This window comes from Oncorhynchus gorbuscha, linkage group LG03 (genome assembly GCF_021184085.1).
Source record: "Oncorhynchus gorbuscha isolate QuinsamMale2020 ecotype Even-year linkage group LG03, OgorEven_v1.0, whole genome shotgun sequence".
Classification (NCBI taxonomy): domain Eukaryota; kingdom Metazoa; phylum Chordata; class Actinopteri; order Salmoniformes; family Salmonidae; genus Oncorhynchus; species Oncorhynchus gorbuscha.
Genome location: NC_060175.1, coordinates 59395741 through 59417801, shown reverse-complemented (window position 1 = coordinate 59417801; position 22061 = coordinate 59395741). Strand labels below are relative to the sequence as shown.

Here is a 22061-nt window from a genome sequence, read left to right as displayed (position 1 = left end):
TGCAGTGGAGCTGGCTCTGAGGTCCAGAGATTACTTTTAGGGGTTTAGGTAGTCTCCTTTACCAATGCTCCTAACCCTGGCAGTCATTCTGAATACTGGTTGTGGGTGGATAAAAATTCCAACTGTTGGATATCATAACTCTGGCTGAATCCCAATAGGAATTATACATCACTTTTCAAGCTAGTATAATAGTACTTGCAGGCCTGATGTGACCTGTAACAAAGGAGTTTTCTACCACCTCTGTGTTAGGGTAAAACTAGGCTATCAAAGTAAGGCCTTGTGATATACTGTATATAATTGTCATAAAGAGTTTAATTTTAAAGGCTAATAAGGCTCTAGGAAGAAACTTTCAAAGATAAAGGGATTCTGGGTAGAACCGTTCGTATAGGGTTCTAGGTAAAACCATATACAGGATTTTTATGAAGAACCATACATAGAGGATTGTAAGTACAACCCTCTGCAAAGGGTTCGTCCTAGCACCAAAAAGGGTTCCCCTGTTGGGAAAAAACGAAGAACCCTACACGGTTCTACTTCACACTTTTTTTTAATGAAAGTGTAGTGTGTGTGTGCAGGGGCAGACTTGGACAACATAGTCCTACTCCTTTTTTAACCAGTTATTTTCAACCAGCTCCTGATTTAAGACAAATACAACATGTAAAAGCACCACTTGAGATACAACTCAACACCAGAACTGTGCCCCTGCTGCCTCCCTGTTGTGCAACCTGTCTCTGCGTCTTCACTGCTGTCACTCTCTGTCGGTCTGTCTATGCTTCTCCTTGTGCTCCTCTGTTGACACTGTCTGTCTGACTGTCTGACTGTCTGTCTGTCACTCTGTCTGTCTGTCACTCCTAAGTGTTAATTGCTATAACATATAGAGCCAACAAATTAGGGACTAGTAGTACATCTGTGTCTCTCTGTTTTACTCTAATCTCCACTGCACTCACCCCTGAGCTGTCTCTGCTAGCATCCTTTTACACAGCACTGGTACCAGAAGGCCAAGGGACAACGTTGCCGGTGCTGTGCGCAGCAACATCCTAGGGTAAAACTGTATTTTAAGGGTCCATAATAAACCATTTATAAGGCATTTACAAACCGTTCGCTCACCATTTATTAATAATTACTCCCACATTTGTAAATGTTAGTAAGCTAGTTATTATTATTCACATGAACCTTGCAAAAGTCTTCATACCCCTTCTTGGGTAAGAGCTTTACACTCCTGGATTGTGCAATATTAGTCCATCATTCTTTTTATAATTCTACAAGCTCTGTCAAGATGCTGGGGATCATGGCTAGACAGCAGTTTTCAAGTCTTGCCATAGATTTTCATGCATGGCTAAAACTGTATCTTGACCACTCAGGAACATTCACTGTCTTCTTGGTAAGCAACTCCAATGTATATTTGGCTTTGATTTGCTCTAAACATTTTTCCGGGTGTACGCCAGGTTATGTTTTTGATTTGTTATTGTTACCCAACTTTAAGAAGCGTTTGAAAAGATCCCTGGTCTTTGTAGTTGAATCTGTGTTTGAAATGTAATACTTGACTTAGGGACCTTACAGATGTTGTATGTATGGGGGACAAAGGAAGGGTTAGTGTTGCTACTTGCATTTTGTATTTATATTTTGATGTGTGTATTTTCTGTAATATATGTAATTCAGGGCTCATCTGTAAAAGAGACCTTGATCTCAGTAAGACTCCCTGATAAAATAAAAGTTTAATCAAATTTTAACATTTAAAAAATGCAATGTATTGTGAAAGTGAAAGACAATTTATATATTTTTTAAAGATTAATACACATTTGATAACAAAAATATTATTATAAAATACAGTGCATTCAGAAAGTATTCAGACCCCTCCCCTTTTGACATTTTGTTACATTACAGCCTTATTCTAAAATTGATTAAGTGAAAACATTTCCTCATCAATCGATGCACAAAACCCCATAATGACAAAGCGAAGACAGGCTTTTAGACATTTTTGCAAATGTATAAAAAAAACAGAAATAACTTATTAACATAACTATTCTGATTCTGGGCCTCCTGAGTGGCACAGTGGTCTAAAGGCACTGCATTGCAGTGGAATATCAAGGACAAATAAAAGTCTGCCTCTCTTAGTAGTGGAAGGTAATGGCCCTAGCTTACTAGGGAGAGGGTGGTTGGGGGAAATTAAATTAAATCAAACATGTCACCACAGAGACATTGACACTGCAGCAGGAGCTTTCAAAGCATGAGTGTGTGTTTAAAGAAGAGCTAGGGACATTAAAAGGGGTCCAAGCTACCATTGATGTTGCTACTGATGCTACTCCCAGATTCTATATGCCTTGATCAGTTCCATGTGCCATGAAGCCTAAAGTGGATGTGGAAATTGGCCGACTCTTAACAGAGGATATAATTATACCGGTCAAGTTCTCTGAGTGGGCAGCACCAGTTGTTCCCATACTCTAACCAGATGGTTCAGTCAGATTATTCGGTGACTATAAACTGACTGTAAATAGAGTTTCCTCTCTGGAGCAGTACCCCATACCCAAAGTGTAGGATTTGCTTTCAACGTTAACCGGAGGGCAACAGTTCACAAAACTGGACATGAGTGACGCATATCAGCAAGTGCTAATGATAAAGCTTCACAGAAGTACCTGACCATAAACACCCACAGAGGGATGTTTACCTACAAATGCTGTCTTCTGCACCAGCTATCTTCCAAAGAACCATGGATGGAGTTCTGCAGGGGATAGCGGTTTACCTCAACAACATTCTTGTCACGGGAGTCACGAAGGAGGGACATCTCAGAAACTTGGGTGAAGTGTTGAGGAGGATAGAGGAGGCCGGTCTCCGGCTGAAGAGGAACAAGTGTACATTGTTAGCTGATGAAGTGCAGTACCTGGGTCACAAGGTGGATGCCAAGGGGTTACACACTGTCAAAGCTAAAGTGAGGGCTGTTGTGGAAGCTTCAGCTCCGACAAACGTTACAGAATTGAAAGCCTATCTAGGCTTACTGAAGTATTATAATCGCTTCCTCCCTAACCTCTCTACCCTCTTGGCTCCTCTGCATCAACTGTTAAGGAAGGATGTGGCCTGGAAATTGTCAGAAAGACAGGAAGAATATTTTGCAAAGTCAAAGGTGTTACTGCAATCAGCAGAAGTGCTCGTGCACTACTCAGCAGACAGAGACCTCATCTTATCGTGTGATGCCTCATCGTATGGTGTGGGGGCCGGTGCTATCACACAGGATGGAGAATAGTGCAGAGAAACGTATCAGGTTCATGTCAAGAACGTTGTCGCCAGAGGAGAAAAAGTACTCTCAGCTGGACAAGGAAGGATTGGCTGTCATATTCGGAATACAGAGATTCCACAAGTACTTATACGAGAGAACATTCACTATTGTGACTGACCATAAGCCTCTGATCTCTCTGTTCCATGAACAAAAGCCAGTACCACAAATGGTCTCTCCAAGAGTTCAATATTGGGCTGTGTGGCTCAGGGCCTACGAGTACAGAATAATTTACAAACCAGGTAGATACCATGGGAATACGGATGCTCTGAGTAGGCTGCCTGTTCCAGAAATCATCATTCAGGAAGAAGAAAATGACCAGGTCTTGATGATCAATGAGTTGGATGATGTACCGTTGAGCACCGCACAAATCAGGCAATGAACTTCAAAGGATGTGACATTATCACAAGTGCATGAATTTATCCTGAAATGATGGCCTACAGTGACAGAGCCTCACATGTTGACCCCATGAACATGTCCACATCGTAAGCTACGATTGAGAAGCTGAAACAAAGCTTCAGTGTTATGGGATTGCCTCAAATGTTGGTTAGCGACAATGCTACTTGTTTTACAAGCACTGAATTCACATGTTTCATGAAACAAAATGGAATTCAGCACTTAACGTCGGCCCCTTTTCACCCATCTTCAAATGGATTAGCAGAACGGCAGTTCAGACCTTGAAGGTGGGGATGAGGAAGATGCAAGGGCCCAGCACTGAAACAAGTTGTCAAGATTATTGTTTAGCTACAGGATTACTCCTCAAGCAACAACAGGGTTGTCAACTGCAGAAATGTTGATGTCATGGAGGTTAAGGTCAACCTTGGAACTCATCAGTCCAGACTTGAAAGTGAAAATACACCAACACTGAGACGTTCTATTAGAGAGAGAGACGTTTGATCAGATGTAAATATGAAAATAGAATAGCTCAGAAAGGAATTAAGTTGGGTTATTAGCTTTAAAGTGGGGTATGTAGTAACCTGGTATATTTATGTTTATCAGTAGATGGCAGTATTGACTCAAGATGGTGGTTTGCTTTCTGCTGTCTTCCGTTCCTTAGCCGTTTCCTATGTCTGCCTATATAACCGTGATTTAAGAAAGCTTCAGGTAGCTTAAGCCAGGTGCATTAGAGAATGTTATTCTAAGTTACAATTAAATACTAAACCATACTTACGTGTCATGAGTCATCAATCTAAGAAGCCTCTAAGGATACTACAGGTACCAAAACATTTCTGCAGCATTGAAGGTCCCCAAGAACACAGTGGCCTCCATTATTCTTAAATGGAAGAAGTTTGGAACCACCAACAAGACTCTCACTTAAAACACTCTACCCAAGTACAAACTGGTACATAGGGACAGCGAAAATCCCAACAATAAACAGGAACACCTCTTGACATAACAGCAAACAAGCCCACACAAACACAGGTGGGCTAATAGAACTTAAATAACCCCAACCCAAAAACCCCAACAAGGAACAGGTGAAACCAGACGAAAACAAACGAAAAGTGGAAAAAGGGATCGGTGGCAGCTAGTAGACCGGCGACGACGACGGCCAAGCGCCACTCGAACGGGAAGGGGAGCCACCTTCGTGATATTCGTGACACCTATACCCTTCATTTCTATTGGACACAAAATAATCTGAACACAACCAAAACAAACAGAAAATGCTTCCAACAAATGTGTAGTCAGAAGCTTGATGTAGTCATTGCGGGTAATGAATATGGGACCAAATACTTTATACTACTTTAATACACATAAGTGAATTTGTCCCAATACTTTTGGTCCCCTTAAATTACTATGTATTAAAGGTGCTGTAATGTCTAAACTGTTCACCCGATATGGATGAAAATACCCTCAAATTTAAGCTAACAGTCTTCCCTTTAACCTCATAGTCATGGTATCATTTCAATGCCTCATCATAGTCATGGTATCATTTCAAACCTCATAGTCATGATATCATATCATGCCAAGAAGTGATGGGTTTTCAGTGTACGAAATAAGCGGGATATAGGCTGGACTTTTCAGCATTCAGTGGTGGTGGTTATGTAATGTAATCCGCCCCTAGTCTCTGGTCTAGAACCTGATGTCATGAACTCTGCTGGTTGGCTACTGCGTAGCAACCTAACGGCGCCAAAAGCCTGGGCCTACCCTAGAAAGCTTATGTAAATTACGATCGCAAGAAAGGCCAAACAAAAATATTTTAGATTGCCGTTTTGGCCGTTAAATTGAATTTATTACGAGTTTATTTATCAAGTTCAATCCCCACAGTGAATTATTTTCAATTTAGCTACAAATCAAGATATTTAATTAAATAGTGATCCATTCTGACTACCACATTTATCGTCACACAGGACCACATGCTGACACAGATCAATCACAGGCTAGCAGGAGGCTCGCACCCTCATGGGATATTTTATTTCACCTCATGGAACATGTGACCAACACTTCACATGTTGCGTTTATATTTTTGTTCGGTATTTTTCATAGAATATACTGCCAAAATATTAGCCCAAACTGGCAGCATTAGGCTACATACATGAGCATCAAAGCATCTGATCTGTCATTTCTCAGAGACATAGACACAGCATTGGACCAGCAGAAGCTGAACTTTAAGCAAATAAGTCGGTTAATTTCACACATTTAGCAGCGTTGGCCTCAATCCTTTTTTTGGTCTCTCTACCTTTCTGTGTTTCTGTTCTAACTGAGTGACTGACAAAGAGTCAGAGTGGGTCTCACTCCCTTTGATGAAGCGTGTTTGACTTTGAATGTGAGTTTGCGCCACCTCAGTTCAGCCCACTTATCCCTGAAGCCAGCCACACCAATGTGTCAGAGGAAACACAGTACACCTGGCGACCGTGTCAGCATGCATGCGCCAGGCCCACCACAGGAGTCGCTAGAGCGCGATGGGACAAGGACATCCCTGCCCGGCCAAACCCTCCCCTAAACTGGATGACGCTGGGCCGATTGTGCATGAGTCTCCCGGTCGCGGCCGGTTGCGACAGAGCCTGGACTCAAACCAGGATCTCTAGTGGCACAACTAGTGCCTTAGACCACTGTGCCACTCGGGAGGCCGTGTGTGTGTGTGTGTGTGTGTGTGTGTGTGTGTGTGTGTGTGTGTGTGTGTGTGTGTGTGTGTGTGTGTGTGTGTGTGTGTGTGTGTGTGTGTGTGTGTGTGTGTGTGTGTGTGTGTGTGTGTGTGTGTGTGTGTGTGTGAGAGCGAGAGAGAGAGGATGGGGAGGTCAATTTGACTCTTCTCAGTGACAGCAGATCAATGGTAGATGAGAGGGCAGTGGGAGAGATAGAAATGAATTGATTGTCACAAATAAAACTCCAATTAAGCAAACGAACAGCCTGGTGGGTCAAGTGATCCAAGATGGGCTGCACTCATCCTCCTACTATCAATCCTATGGGGGGGAGATAGAGAGAGAGTCACGTATCCTCATATTCCTCTTCTGGGAGAGAGAGCAAAGTCAGCCATGGGATGGTGGGCAGGCAGGGCAGGCCACATCCCCTTGACACACAGTCACTTACTCACTCAATCTATCTCTCTCTAGGAGGAGGATAGGTTTTAAAGGATAAATGTAAGTATGAGTGAACTGTAGATCAAGGATCAGACCATTGCAGCTGCCAGCTCATTGATCCAAAGCTTCATAATGATGAAAATAGATCTTAATTGTAACAGTCATTGACACATCAGAAGTCAATTTCACCTGACACCCTAACCCTCTGGCATTTGATAAGTGAGTGTGAACCTACTTTCTTCCTGCTGCATCGAACATGCTCTGGCTTTCCAATCACTGCAAGTGCTTCCCAAATGGCACCCTCTTCCATATATAGTGCATTGTTCACGACCAGAGCTCGATAGGCCCTGGTCAAAAGACCCTGGAATAGTAGTGCAAAACACAGAGAGTAGGGTACCATTTGGGACAGAGCCTGCTTCTCTCTGTATGCACTTACAGTTGATCGGCGAGCTCTGCACTCCTCTTACCTAAACAGTGTACTAAGATGCTTTTTGCTCGTAGACCCACCAAATGAAGTTAAAGTGTTATTAATGTTTCAACATCCCCTAGAGAAAGTGTATGTTCTTGCTCTTCTCTCTCATCTCACCTCTTCAGTAATAACATTTTCCTTAGCTTATTCTCTCTCCTGTAATGTCTCGTAATTCAATTCTCTTCCTTGCAAATTTCTTGCCTGTATCATACAAATGTATACAAGATTTTACCAGACAAAAATCACTCCATCTTTATCTGTTCCCCTCCCAAACCATAAGCTTGACAAATAAATGGGGGGGGGGGCTGAGAGAGAATCTTGTGTAAAATTATCTTAGCTGTGAAACGTTGCTGACATATATCATGCTGGCATGCCAAATAACACAGATGCATTACTTCAATTGACCACCTGTCCCTTAGAGGTGAACTGAGTTTGGTGAATGAGATTATTGGGTTGATTCGAAGTGCTTGTACAGTGTGAAGAAACCTATTTATGTCAGAGAAGAGGGAAAGATTGCTTCACTCCGTTTTATGATTATTATCTGAGGCAGTCAGAGGGACGGCTATATTTGTCAGGTTTACAGGTGTAGGCCTACAGTACTTAAGTATTTTTTTAATGGTACTGCGGAATTACTTTGTGTATTTACGGTACCTTAAGAAAGTATTCATACCCCTTGACCTATTCCATATTTTGTTGTGTTACAGCCTGAATTCAAAAGTGATTGAATATATATTGTTTCTCACCCATCTACTCACACAATACCCCATAGTGACATAAGTATTTACACCCCTGAGTCAATACTTTGTAGAAGCACCGTTGGCAGCGATTACAGCTGTGAGTCTTTCTAGTTAAGTCTCGAAGATCTTTCCAAACCTGGACTGTGCAACATTTGCGCATTATTCTTTTCAAAATTGTAATTGGTTGTTGATCATTGCTAGACAACCATTTTCAGGTCTTGCCATAGATTTTCAAGTAGATTTAAGACAAAACTGTTACTCGGCCACTCCGGAACATTCACTGTCTACTTGGTAAGCAACTCCAGTGTAGATCTGGCCTTGTGTTCCTCTAGGGTTTTGACACGGCTTAGCTCCATTCCACTTCTTTTTATCCTGTTATGCAGGTGAATGAGGACCCAAAAGCGACTTAACAGAAACAGAGTTTATTCCAGTCCAAACAGAAAACAACTAATCCTGAATTCTTAACAGGAAATGTCCAAACGGGGAATAACAGAAATCCTCTAGTCTGTAGAGGGGAATAACAGGAGAAGCGGCCACAGACTGCAGGTCGCTTCGGGTAGGCGCAGGCCATAGCTGATAGAGACACCTGCTCACACGCAGCATCTGATGAAGGCAAAAACGCGACAGGACGGAACAAGAACACAGTACAGCAAACAAGGATCCGACAAGGACAGAAGCGGAAACAGAGAGAGAAATAGGGACTTAATAAGACCAGCAGGGGGAAACAAATAGAAGAGGAAGCACAGGGACAAGACATGACAATCTATGACAAAACATGACATATCCTGACAATCTCCCCAGTCCTTAAGGATTAAAAGCATACCCATAACATGATGTTGCCACCACTACGCTTGAATATCTGGAGAGTGGTACTCAGTAATGTGTTGTGTTGGATTTGCCCCAAACATAATGCTTTGTATTCAAGACAAAAAGCTGATTTGTTTGCCATGTTTTTTTGCAGTATTACTTTAGTGCCTTGTTGCAAACAGGATGCAGGTTTTGGAATAGTTCTATTCTGTACAGGATACCTTCTTTTACTCCATAGGCCAATTGTGTTAGTTATGTGGAGTACTTTAACTACAATGGTATTGATCCATCCTCAGTTTTCTCCTATCACAGTCATTAAACTCTGCAACTGTTTTAAAGTCACCATTGGCCTCATGGTGAAATCCCTGAGTGGTTTCCTTCCTCTCCGGCAACTGGCAACTGAGTTAGGAAGGATGCCTGTATCTCTGTAGTGACTTTGTGTATTGTATCAATGTAATCCATTTTAAATTCATGCTGTAACACAACAACATTTGGAAAAGGTCAAGAGGTGTGAATACTTTCCGAAGGCTCTGCATGTAGCTAATGCGGATTTATGCACCTCCACTGGTCTGGATTTTCCAGTCTGTGAAAAGTGTAATATACTGTATATGTGTTTAATTTAGATTTCAACAAATAGCTGTAGGCCTACTGTGTATATACATTTCTGGACATATACATTTTTATTTATTTTATTTATTCCGCATAGTCCTTTCAGCAACAACCAGCATTGATTTTAAAAGGATCGTATAGGTATACCCTCCCTTTCCTGCCGTGTTTGAAGCAACATTGCTGACTCCATACTTTCAACCCTAATCTTTGACCTCACTGTGTGATCTCCTGGCGTGTGGCTAATTTGCTGAAACATTATCTGCTCCCCATGTGAGAGAAGCCATTTCACCCTTTACCAACCTCTACCCAGTGTGTCTTTGATTTAAAATATGAACCATATCGTTAGCTTACCAACCTCGGCGCAGTGTCCTTACTAGGGCTGTGGCGGTCACGAAATTTCATCAGCCGGTGATTGTCAAGCAAATAACTTGTAATTGACCGATAATTAACATAAACACATTTAGCATCTCCTGACTTCCACACATAGCCTTACAATCAACTGATGCAGAGCTTTGGAATGTCTACATTTTAAAATGTCTAATAAATCCATGTAATATAACCTACACCCTCACAATAAATCCATTATTTATTTTAGACAGATCTAAAGAAACATGATATGAAGAAAATGTAGTCTCTTTCAGAAGAACAGAATAGTGTTGTCCTTATGTTAGGTCCTGATCTGGCTCTGTGATATGGCTGTGGGCTACACTCATTTAACAGCCAAGATTTGCTTAGAATTTGGTGGCATTATTTCATATTATTTTATAGTATGAAGAATACAATTGAACAAAGCTGAAAAAATAGAAAGGATATTTTCTCCGCACATGCGGCTATTCTGTGTCGAGAGGTTAACAAAGAAACAGGCACTTCATGCTTCATTTAGAGTTACTAATGTAACTTTAGTTGTGATATCCATGCCTTTTGCGGCCAGTGGCCATTTTGCCCTTGGGCTGAATATAATAATTTGTATTCCATTCTCCCTGTGTGCTGCATGCTCTGAAGCACCTCTCACTCACATGGCTCTCTGATCGAGTCTTTCTCACAGGCTACAAGTGAAGACAGACACATCAGGGACTCAACTGCGCACATCCTTATCCAATTCCGAGGCGCATATTGAAGATATTGGAAGAACTGTCCACATTTACTTTTCGTCAGCCAACAAGATGAGTAGGCTGTCACGCTCGCTATCCTCAAACTCCCTGTCATAAATCAAGGCGCAGCGTGCATGTAGTTCCACATCTTTTAATGAAAGTGAAACCAAAATAACCAAAAAAACAAACAGGTAAACAGCAAAGCACATGATGCAACCGAGGTGCACACAAACAAATAATTACACACAAAACACAGGTGGGAAAAGGCTACCTAAGTATGGTTCTCAATCAGAGACAACGATTGACAGCTGCCTCTGATTGGGAACCATACCAGGCCAAACACATAAAAATAGAAAACATAGAAAAAACACAGAATTGCCCACCCCAACTCACGCCCTGACCAAACCAAAATAGAGACGTAAAAAGGAAACTAAGGTCAGGACGTGACATAGGCCTAACGAACAGCTAAAGCACTAGCCTATGTTAATCTACTATCCCCCCGTAGTACAAAAGTTGACCTCTTCTGTGTGAGAAATAAATATTCCAACAAACATAGTCTGGGACCGATGTGGGATGCGATAGATCCCAAAATAATACAACCACTAGCATCAAATACACTTTTTTTTACTAAATGAGGCTGACGCAACAGATTAGCTTAAAATGTTGATAAACTATTAGGCTATTTTCTTCACATTATAAGCGCAACAATGCACACACGGTAGTAGGCCGTGCAAATGTTCCATTAGCGGGAAAACACCATTATCAAAAGTGACCGCAAATGTGATTATGTATGTAATACTTTTATTATAAAGGTGCATTTTTATGGTGATTTTTCTTCCCAAACTTGAAACTCACACACTGCTTATATATGCCAGTTAGGCTCTACACCCATTGTAAAGTGGATTAATGTGCTTAATTTTAAGAAGTTATTTGGCCACTTTAGTTGAAATACAAACCTTATCAAAACATATAGGCCTATGGGCTAGGCGACATGAGGTGTGGGACTATGATTTGAAAAAGAAAGGTATGCATTGTTTCTTGCCTTATGCTGGGAATTATTCGCAAGTGGTAATATATCATTTAAAAGTGCAAGGCTAAAAATGTCACCCATCAGACTATTCTTGTCTTTAAATATACTAAATAATGTGTGAAATTTGTTTTAATTTAGAATAGGCCATTATCATGCATCTGTATCGAAACAGGGGCAGGGGGAAAATAATACATGTCATTTATGCACTTAAATAGCATTTACATGCCAGCCAGGTAGACTATACTCCTGTTGTAAAGACAACCAATGTGCTTAATACTAGGAAAGTTGAGGTATAAATATAGTAGGCCTAGCTTATAGAAAGCTGATGGGATCCCACTCTTTTTAAAAGGTCTTCACTCTGTTTTCTCACGCAATTGCATAGCCTATAGAAATGTTGCACAACATGAGCTCATGGGCACTCATGAAGTGTTTGATTGGATTTTCGATGACATTTGCATTGATGTCAGAGTGATTAGAGGGACAATAGCGTACTGAGTACCAGGCGGTTAGCAAGTTTTGTAGGCTACTCATGACCACCATCAGCATCAGGGCTTGGAGTAGCCCAATTATTGTGAATAAACGCTCACATGGAATTTGACTTTCTTCATGACTCAGTGACCGCCGGTGTAGTTGTAATATGGTCACCGTAACAGCCCTAGTCCTTACCAACCTCTATCTTGCGTGTGTCTTTGACTCTTGAGGATTGCAGTATCTTATCATTTTTATATACAATTAATATTTTCATTAGCATAAATACAGTCATTCTTGTGTTTTTATTCACTTTTGATGGACAGATGTATCTTAAATCTCTCTGTAAGGATGAATATCTTGGACTCCACATATAAAATAGGAGTATTTAGGACTCCTCCTCACTGACACATTCAAAGGGTGTACTCTGTCTGTTTTATACTTCAACCGTTTTCTGTTTCGGGATCCAGCTTCGGCTGCTGAAATGGGAATGACAAGTCCAGGTTATCACGTGGATATTGTATCTGCTGTGAGGTGTATGCAAGGATGAAAGTAAGGCGGTACGGTCCGGTACGACATCCCAGCAAGATAATTATTTACCATGCCGGTTAAATATGAGCCGATAACAATAACTGAAACAAAATGTTAAGAAGGCTTTAGGCTATTTCATCACATTTTGTCATTACCTCACAGGATTGGGGAGTAACTGATTACATGTAATCCGTTACATGTAAGGGATTACAAAAAAAATGTAACTGTAATCCATTACGTTACCAGCACAAATATTGTGATCAGATTACAGATATTTTTGAAAAACTAGATGATTACTTCATGGATTACTTTTAAATTCAGAAAGGATGTTAGTGATAAAAAAATATTTGACACTTCTCTGTTTTCTCAATGACATTCAAGTCATAATTGGAAAAGGCGCAAGTTTAAGTTCGTTTCACTTGAGCGACTCTAACCACAAGTTAGAGACCGCTATGTGTTTGATGGATCGCGGGAAAAGAACAGGAGAAGGAATTTTGTCTTCCAATGGTGCGACTGCTGTCGGCATCCAAAGATTATCCAACTTGAATAAACACTTGGAGGTAAGGATGACAGCAGTGGTGTAGTCTACGGCGATATGGATATAAATTATTATTATTATTGTCTACATAGCACATTGATGTGAATCACAATGCTACTCTCTCATTTAGATATTTGCGCCTTACGTATTGTGGTTGTTGTGGATGGCTATTCACAAATCTAAATGGGTATTTGAACCCAATAATAGTTGAATTCAAGAAGTTTTGGCTGCCTATCAATCACTGTTTTTGAAACCAGTGGACAGCCAATGAAAATGTGCTCATTGAACAGCTGCATAGTGCGGATCCCAGCCTATGGACTAAAAATAGGGTTTTTATTACTCAAATTCATGCTGACAAAAATACACCCTGAGGCCTAATGGACACATGCTCAAAGACGCACACTTTTGATAGACTTAAAGGGGCAATCTGTAGTGGCTACATCAATTTTTGGACATATAAGTTATATATATTAATGCAAAGATATAATTTAATCCTATTATTATATGTAGTAGAAAGCGATGGGTTAGAATAAGTCTACATAACCAAACCATGAAGTAAAATTTGACATCGATATGGCCAGCTATGTAAACTTTAACATTGATTTATCCTGCAATAGATGTCGTTCAATTGGTAACATACATTTTGTCTTCTTCGAATGCCTCTTAAGGGGGAAGTAATCTAAAAGTAACTGAATGTAATCAGATTAAGTTTGGGTAATCCAAAAGTTACGTTACTGATGACAATTTTGGACAGGTAACTAGTAACTGTAGCGGATTACATTTAGAAAGTAACCTACCCAACCCTGTCACCGCATGTCAGAAGCATAAAAAATGTGTGAATGGACTCCAGAATGTGGTTCGATGAGTTCACTAAGCTTACCCTAAAGTAAATTGAATTAAATTGCCGAAATGATGTAACCTAATTAGCCTATACATGTCTATACATAAATTAATATGAATCATTCAAAATAGTCTACTACACCAAAAATCATGATTCGGCCACAGAGGATCGATCATTAGCTTATTTCTTTTTAAATAACTGTGGATTGTTTTTAATCAAATTGTACGTATCATAAAATAATTCTGAAATATTGTGCTATAAACATATATACAGTGAACATACATCATTGAAGTAATTGGATATTATGATTGGAGTGCAGTGAATCAAAAACTATTCATACCCGACCACATTTTGTTGTGTTACAAAGTGGGATTTTGCTCCCTAGTGGCACAGTGGTTTAAGGCACTGTATCTCAGTGCTAGAGGCATCACTACAGACCCTGGTTTGATCCCGGGCTGTATCACGGGCTGTATCAGTCCCATAGGGCGGCGCATAATTGGCCCAGTGTCGTCCGGTTAAGGGAGGGTTTGGCCGGGGTAGGCCGTCATTGTAAAATGAGAATTTGTCCTGAACTGACTTAATTGTATGTTTTGTCAGTGATCTACTCAGCATACAGTGTAATGTCAAAGTGGAATAAAAATTTATCAACAAAAAAGTATTAATTGAAAATAAAACACAAATATATTTTGATTAGATAAGTATTCAACCCCCTGAGTCAATTCATGTTAGAATCACCTTTGGCAGCCATTAAAGCCGTGAGTCTCTTTAAGAGTGCTGCAAATCTGGATTGTACAATATTTGCCCATTATTCTTCTTTAAATTCTTCAAGCTCTGTCAAGTTTGTTGTTGATCATTGCTAGACAGCCATTTTAAAGTGTTGTTTTAGATTTCCAAACCAATTTAACTACGCCACTCAGGAACAATCAATGTCGTCTTGGTGAGTAACGTTATCGTCCTGCTGAAAGGTAGATTTTTCTCCCCGTGTCTGTTGGAAAGCCTGTGCTTATCTCTACTCCTCTTCTTTTTATCCTAAAAAACTCCCCAGTTCTTGCCGATGACAAGCATACCCATTAGATGATGCAGCCACCACAATGCTTGAAAATATGAAGAGTGGTACTGAGTGATGTGTTGGATATGCCCCAAACATAATGCTTTGTATTTAGGGCAAAAAGTTCATTTCTTTGCTATATTTTTTGCAGTATTACTTAAGTGCCTTATTGCAAACAGGATGCATGTTTTGGAATATTTTTATTCTGTACAGGCTTCCTTCTTTTCACTCCATCATTTAGGTCAGTATTGTTAAGGTGAGACAATGTTGTTGATCCATCCTTAGTTTTTGTCCTATCACAGATAATTGTATGTTTGGGGTATAGAGATGGGGTAATCATTCAAAAATAATGTTAAACACCATTATTGCAGAAAGAGTTAATCCATGCAATTTATTATCTGACTTGTTGAGCAAATTCTTCAGTTTTTTTCAGGTTGACATGTTTTATTAATTTGTAAACATTTCTAAAAACATAATTCCACTTTGACATTATTCGGTATTGTGTGTAGATCAGTGACACAACATCTAAATGTAATACATTTTAAATTCAGGCTGTAACACATTTGTAAAAAGTCCAGGGGTCTGAATACTTTCTGAAGGCACCGTACATCCTATGTAGGCTGGATATTGTAGTGAGGTGTATAATTTAGCTGATCTCTTAAGCTCCAACATTGAGTTCAGGCTCCTTGCTGGTGTGATGATCATGGAGCCATAATAACATAATAACCACTATGTTCATCACACACACACACAAGACCAAGCCTCTGCATAACACCATGCTAACAGAGCTGTGATGATTAGGTCTAATAATGAATTAGTCTGAGAGATTGCCACACATGGCGATACCTGACAGCACTGCTGACATGGCTGTCAGAGAAGGTTAAACTCTGCATGCATGTGTTACATGTACATTCATTACAGAGCATACATGTATAATGTATTATTGTAATTATGCTAAAACCTACATGTCATGTAACAAAATACACTGGAAATACACTACACCTACGTATAGTTGAAGTCGGAGGTTTACGTACACCTTAGCCAAATACATTTAAACTCAGTTTTTCACAATTCCTGGCATTTAATCCTAGTAAAACGACCCTGTCTTAGGTCAGTTAGGATCACCACTTTATTTGAAGGATGTGAAATGTCAGAATAATAGTAGAGACAATGATTTATTTCAGCATTTATTTATTTAATCACATTCCCAGTGCGTCAGAGGTTTACATACACTCAGTTAGTATTTGGTAGCATTGCCTTTAAATTGTTTAACTTGGGTCAAACAGGTTCCACAAGTTTCCCACAATAAGTTCGGTGAATTTTGGCCCATTCCTTCTGACAGGTTTGTAGGCCTCCTTGCTTGCACACACTTCAGTTCTGGCCACAAATGTTCAATAAGATTGAAGTCAGGGCTTTGTGTTTACTTTGTTGTCCTTAAGCCATTTTGCCACAACTTGGGGTCATTGAAGAATGTTTTGGGTCATTGTCCATTTGGAAGACCCATTTGCGACCAAGCTTTAACTTCCTGACTGATGTCTTGAGATGTTGCTTCAATATATCCACATAACTGTCCTACCTCAGGATGCCATCTATTTTGTGAAGTGTACCAGTCCCTCCAGCAGCAAAGCACCCTCAGAACATGATAATGCCACCCCCGTGCTTCATGGTTGGGATGGTGTTCTTTGGCTTGCAAGCTTCCCCCTTTTTCCTCCAAACATAACAATGGTCATTATGGCCAAGCAGTTCTATTTTTGTTTCATCAGACCAGAAGACATTTCTCCAAAAAGTATGATCTTTGTCCACATGTGCAGTTGCAAACCGTAAACCGGCTTTTTTATGGCGGTTTTGGAGCAGTGACTTCTTCCTTGATGAGCAGTCTTTCGGGTTATGACGAAATATGACTCGTTTTACGGTGGATACAGATACTGTTGTACCTGTTTCCTCCAGCATCTTCACAAGGTCCTTTGCTGTTGTTCTGGGATTAATTTGCACTTTTCTCACCAAAGTACGCTCATCTCTAAGAGACAGAACGCGTCTCCTTCCTGAGTGGTATGACGGTTGCCTGGTCCCATGGTGTTTATACTTGTGTAATTGTAACGGCTTTCTTTAGGTGAAGTAGAGGCGGACCAAATTGCAGCGTAATGGTTATTCATGTTCTTTAATTTATAAAGAAACTACACATGAGATAACTAACAAAAACGTGAGAAAACCTAAAACAGTCCCATCTGGTGCAAACACAAAGACAGGAACAATCACCCACAAAAACACAGTGAAACCCAGGCTACCTAAATATGGTTCCCAATCAGAGACAATGACTAACACCTGCCTCTGATTGAGAACCATATCAGGCCAGACATAGAAATAGGCAAACAAGACATCCAACATAGAATGCCCACTCAGATCACACCCTGACCAACCAAAACATAGAAACATACAAAGCAAACTATGGTCAGGGTGTGACAGTAATATTGTTTGTACAGATGAACGTGGTACCTTCAGGCGTTTGGAAATTGCTCCCAAGGATTAACCAGACTTGTGGAGGTCTACAATTTTTTTTCTGCGGTCTTGACTGATTTCTTTTGATTTTCCCATGATGTCAAGCAAAGAGGCACAGAATTTGAAGGTAGGTCTTGAAATACATCCACGGGTACACCTCCAATTGACTGAAATTATGTAAATTAGCCTATCAGAAGCTTCTAAAGCCGTGACATCATTTTCTGGAATTTTCAAAGCTATTTAAAGGCACAGTCAACTTAGTGGAATTGTGATACAGTGAATTATAAGTGAAATAATTTGTCTGTAAACAATTGTTGGAAAAATTACTTGTGTCATGCGCAAAGTTCAGACTTAAACTTTTACTGTGTCTTTCTATGCAAATTATGTTTAAATAGGTTTTTAGACACTTACTGACTTTCTCGGTCATCTCGCAGTCAAGTCCATGTTACCTATCTTTGATTTAGATTCTGTGAGTTCACTGCCCCTCCCCCCTTCCTCAGACACACACACATAGCAACCCACCCAGGGGACTCCAGCGACTGTTAAAAATCCACCAGCAACTCGTTATCAGATCAATAGCCATTCATCAACATCTGTCTTTTAATTAATTCAGCCAGCGCTCAATATACTTCCAGTCATTTCACCCCGATCAATTCACCTTAAAACCAGACTGCTGAGGCCCGCTTGGCCCCATGTTAATGAATGAGCAGGAGAAATGCATACATTCATTGAATGAGTGTCTACGTCCCACATGGTACCCTATATCCCCTATACAGTGCACTACTTTTGACCAGAGCCCTATGGCCAAACCCTATGGGCCCTGGTCAAAAGTAATGCACCATATAGTGCCAGTTAGAACGCAGACATAGATACATTAATGTGTGTATTGAGTACTGTATTAGGAGTCTGAGACAAATGGCAACATGAGGTTATTATTGGGATTAATGATTGATAGCAAATGAGCAGAATTTTGGCACAAACCTGTCTGTTCTACTTCGCTGGTTTGAACAGACAGAATTAGGAGACAAAAATCATTCTTGCATGACTATTTACGCCGACGTCTGACTGTGGGGGGTGTTGCTCTCTTTTTTGAGTTTTGGTTTAGCTTGTTTGATGGTTTGTTTATCTATTAGGATAATTTTTCTACTGTAGCTGGATTGCGATGTGTCTCTGTTGTTGGGGAGCTTGTGTTGGTGTTATAACCTTTAAAAAAAAGCTGTAATTTTAAACGTCAAACCGTCCTCTTCTGGGGTGTGTGGCAGAATGTGTGTATGTGACAGTGCTTCATAGTCTATGTGTTTGGCAGTGACATGATTGATGAGACATGAAGGGAGAACAAGAGAAGATGTCTAGTCAATCACCTCTGTGAATAACCACTTACTAGACTGTGGATTAAAGCTGTGTCGCCTGTCTGAACAAACCCGTCCATTATCTTCACATGTAAAATCTGCTTTACTGTGTAAAACAACATCCACAACAAATTATGTTATTATAAAAATAGATGCTTTGTGTCTGGTTGGAATCGGGGATGAAGAAAAGCCATCCAAGTCATCTAACGACCTGCATAGTGTATGAGATGAATGATAATCAATATTCCTTGACACTAACTCTCTCCCCCCTCTCTCTTTCTCTCTCCCTCTCTCTCTCCTCAGGTGCAGGGACTGGAGAAGCAGGTGGCCAAGGGCTACCCTGGACTAGACCTGGGTCCAGCAGGCTCAGTGATGAAGACCCTACCGTATGGCATGGGAGAGGGAGCCGTCGCCACCGGCGGAGGGGCCACAGGGGGAGTCAAACCCCCATACCAAACCACCTCCCGCATCTTCTCCACCGGCATGGACGGGGTCGGCAACCCGCCCATGAAGCCTCCTCTGAAAACCCCCACCTACAGCTTCTTTAACCCCTACGACTGGGCTCGTAATCAGTCGCTCCTACTCGACCAGACAGGCTACCGCAACAAACGCAAACCCTCACTTAAGACGGCCCAGAAGACCAAGAAGATCTTCGGCTGGGGGGATTTCTACTTCAACGTGAAGACCATGAAGTTCAGCCTCTTGGTCACGGGGAAGATCGTGGACCACATCAACGGCACGTTCACCGTCTACTTCCGCCACAACTCGTCCAGTCTTGGTAACGTCTCTGTCAGTATTGTCCCTCCCACCAAGGTGGTGGAGTTTGAGGTGTTGCAGCACCACCAACCAGGCCTCCACGCTCAGCTCCACCCAGAGCTCACCCAGATCACCCAACAACAGACCCCGCACCAGTCCACCATCGACCCCAAAGAGATAAAGACCTTCAACTGCCGGGTGGAGTACGAGAAGACCAACCGTTCCAAGAAGCCCAAGCCCTGCCTCTATGACCCCTCCCAGACCTGCTTCTCAGAGCACACTCAGTCCCATGCGGCCTGGCTCTGCGCCAAACCATTTAAAGTCATCTGCATCTTCATCTCCTTCTTCAGTATCGATTATAAGCTCGTGCAGAAAGTGTGTCCAGACTACAACTTCCAGAGTGATCATCCTTACCTTGGATAAGAGAGGAGGGATGAGGAGAGGAGAGGGGAGGGGAGAGAATCTTAAGCGCGTTTGAGGGGATCAGTTTGAGAAAGGCTCCAGATGCAGAATCGCTAATATTGATCAGAGAATGTGTAGTTATTTGGGATGCAAGGTGATTTGTAGATCAGTGATCCGGTGAAGTCCGACTCCAATGTATTGTAGTCGATCTCAAACACTCACAATGACAGGACTGATGACCACAGGGATGGTATTTTTCTGCTCTCAACCTCCTGTTGGATTGTGGATATTATAAATGAGAAGTACGGCTAGTCGGCGTCATGGATGAAATACATTATATGGCGGATTTTTCAAAATGACCTAAAAACCCTTGTATTAGTTAACTTTAATTTCTATGTAAATAATGTTTTAAAAAATCTATACAGCTCTGCTCTTTAGACATTGGTTATCAATTTTAAATAATTTCTGTCTGTTCGATTTAAACTTTCAAAACAAGCTAGGAAGTATGGACGTTTGATTATGATGATGTCACATTCTATCTGATGATCTGAATGTGTCATGCTGTCCCTATTATACTATCATGCAGTCCAGAGTCTTGGAACCCGGAACCAAATCGTGCGTGTGCAACAGTCTGCCGCAAGAGACTAGACCTTGTATGGATTTATAGGTTCTAGAAGACTGTTATGTTTTCATTCAAACTTTTCAAATCCTGGATTCAAGAGAATATATAGTCCCGGAGTTATATGTATGAGAAATGATACGCTGGATATGCATACAATATATGAGCAAAGCACATTAAAATGATCTGTTTCAAGTCATTGAATAATGGTCAACGTACTGGGATTTATTTTCACATTATATTATATTTTACGTTCACTGAACACATTTATTAGGCATTGTATGAGTCAAGAGCATTGTACGAGGCATTATCTAAAAAATAAAGGAATCTTAAATTAATCTTCAGTTGGACATCATGATTTGTATTTATTTGCTTGAAAATAATCTTCATTCAGATGTTTGTGTCTTTCTTACTCACCTTCCTTATACCGGTCTTCTTATACTATGTATCACTGTGAGCTCTCTCTCTGTCTTGCTACACTTTCAGGGATAGACCAGGGTTTTTTGCCCTAGCACGACACAGCTGATTCAAATAACCAACTGATAATCAAGCTTTGAAATTTTGAATCAGCTGTGTAATGCTAGGGCAAACAACTAAACGTGCACCCAGGGGTAAGATTGGAATCTGCTGCAGGTTTTCATTAAATAACCCATTGCTAGTGCTTAATTGAATTGTGCTCGATATCCTATTATGTTCTTGATCAATGATGTTCAGGTGGAATGGAAGACCCCGGAGCTCTACTACCCATGTATCTTCTGGATCTGCTCAGGACACACACACACACACACAAATGTACTGTTTCTTCTGGAGCTGTTTAGGACACACAGGACACAGAGATTTATGTAGTTCTACGTCCCAGGAGAGCACCTCTTTATCACGTCTCACTGTTGTGGTTGGGAAGCGTCTCCATGTTATGCTCCATCTCCTTGACACTGACTCTGACACTCTCTCCCAGAAGAGTAATATGAGGATACATGTGTGTATGTCTCTCTAGCTTTCTGTGTCACGATCTCTCGCTCTCTCTCTGTGTGCATGCACGTGTATGTGCATCTGTGTGTGTGTGTGTTTAATCAATAATAAATCTGCCATGTTAGAAGTAACTACACAGGTCATGCAACAATATGTTCTGCAGCGAGGACATTGCTTTGATATTGCATTCTCTTAATCCTACTTGTCCACATTGACAGTGAGCAGCCTGTGTCAAGGCCCTGAGGACTGGGGATGAACCCGACCAGACAGACTGCATCGCCAGCCCCGTAGTCTATATTGCCAATTGTTGTATTTACAGAGCACATGTATTTTTAAGAATCTTTAGAGAAGTAAACATATAGTCTACAATGAATGAAGGAGCCCTGCATGTTGAATGATTATGATATGTAGAAAGTAAGTATAAGTTAAATATTTTACAGCTTCAAAATGTAAAGTAAGTGTCCATCAGTCTGGTTTCAGGCCAAGTCATTTGGCCTGCAGTACTATTTCTGCTGCTT

The 22061-nt window shown here is 40.9% G+C and overlaps 1 protein-coding gene across 1 annotated transcript in view; it reads left to right on the top strand.

The window, feature by feature from the left end:
- Positions 1-20892, top strand: part of LOC124021166 (neurexophilin-2-like) — a 104600-nt gene extending 83708 nt beyond the window's left edge. Inside the window, exon 2 of the mRNA XM_046336518.1 lies at positions 19101-20892. Within this exon, the coding sequence (XP_046192474.1) occupies positions 19101-19976 (876 nt within the window). The 3' untranslated portion in view covers positions 19977-20892. The remainder of the gene's footprint in view (positions 1-19100) is intronic.
- The last annotated feature ends 1169 nt before the right edge of the window (positions 20893-22061 follow it).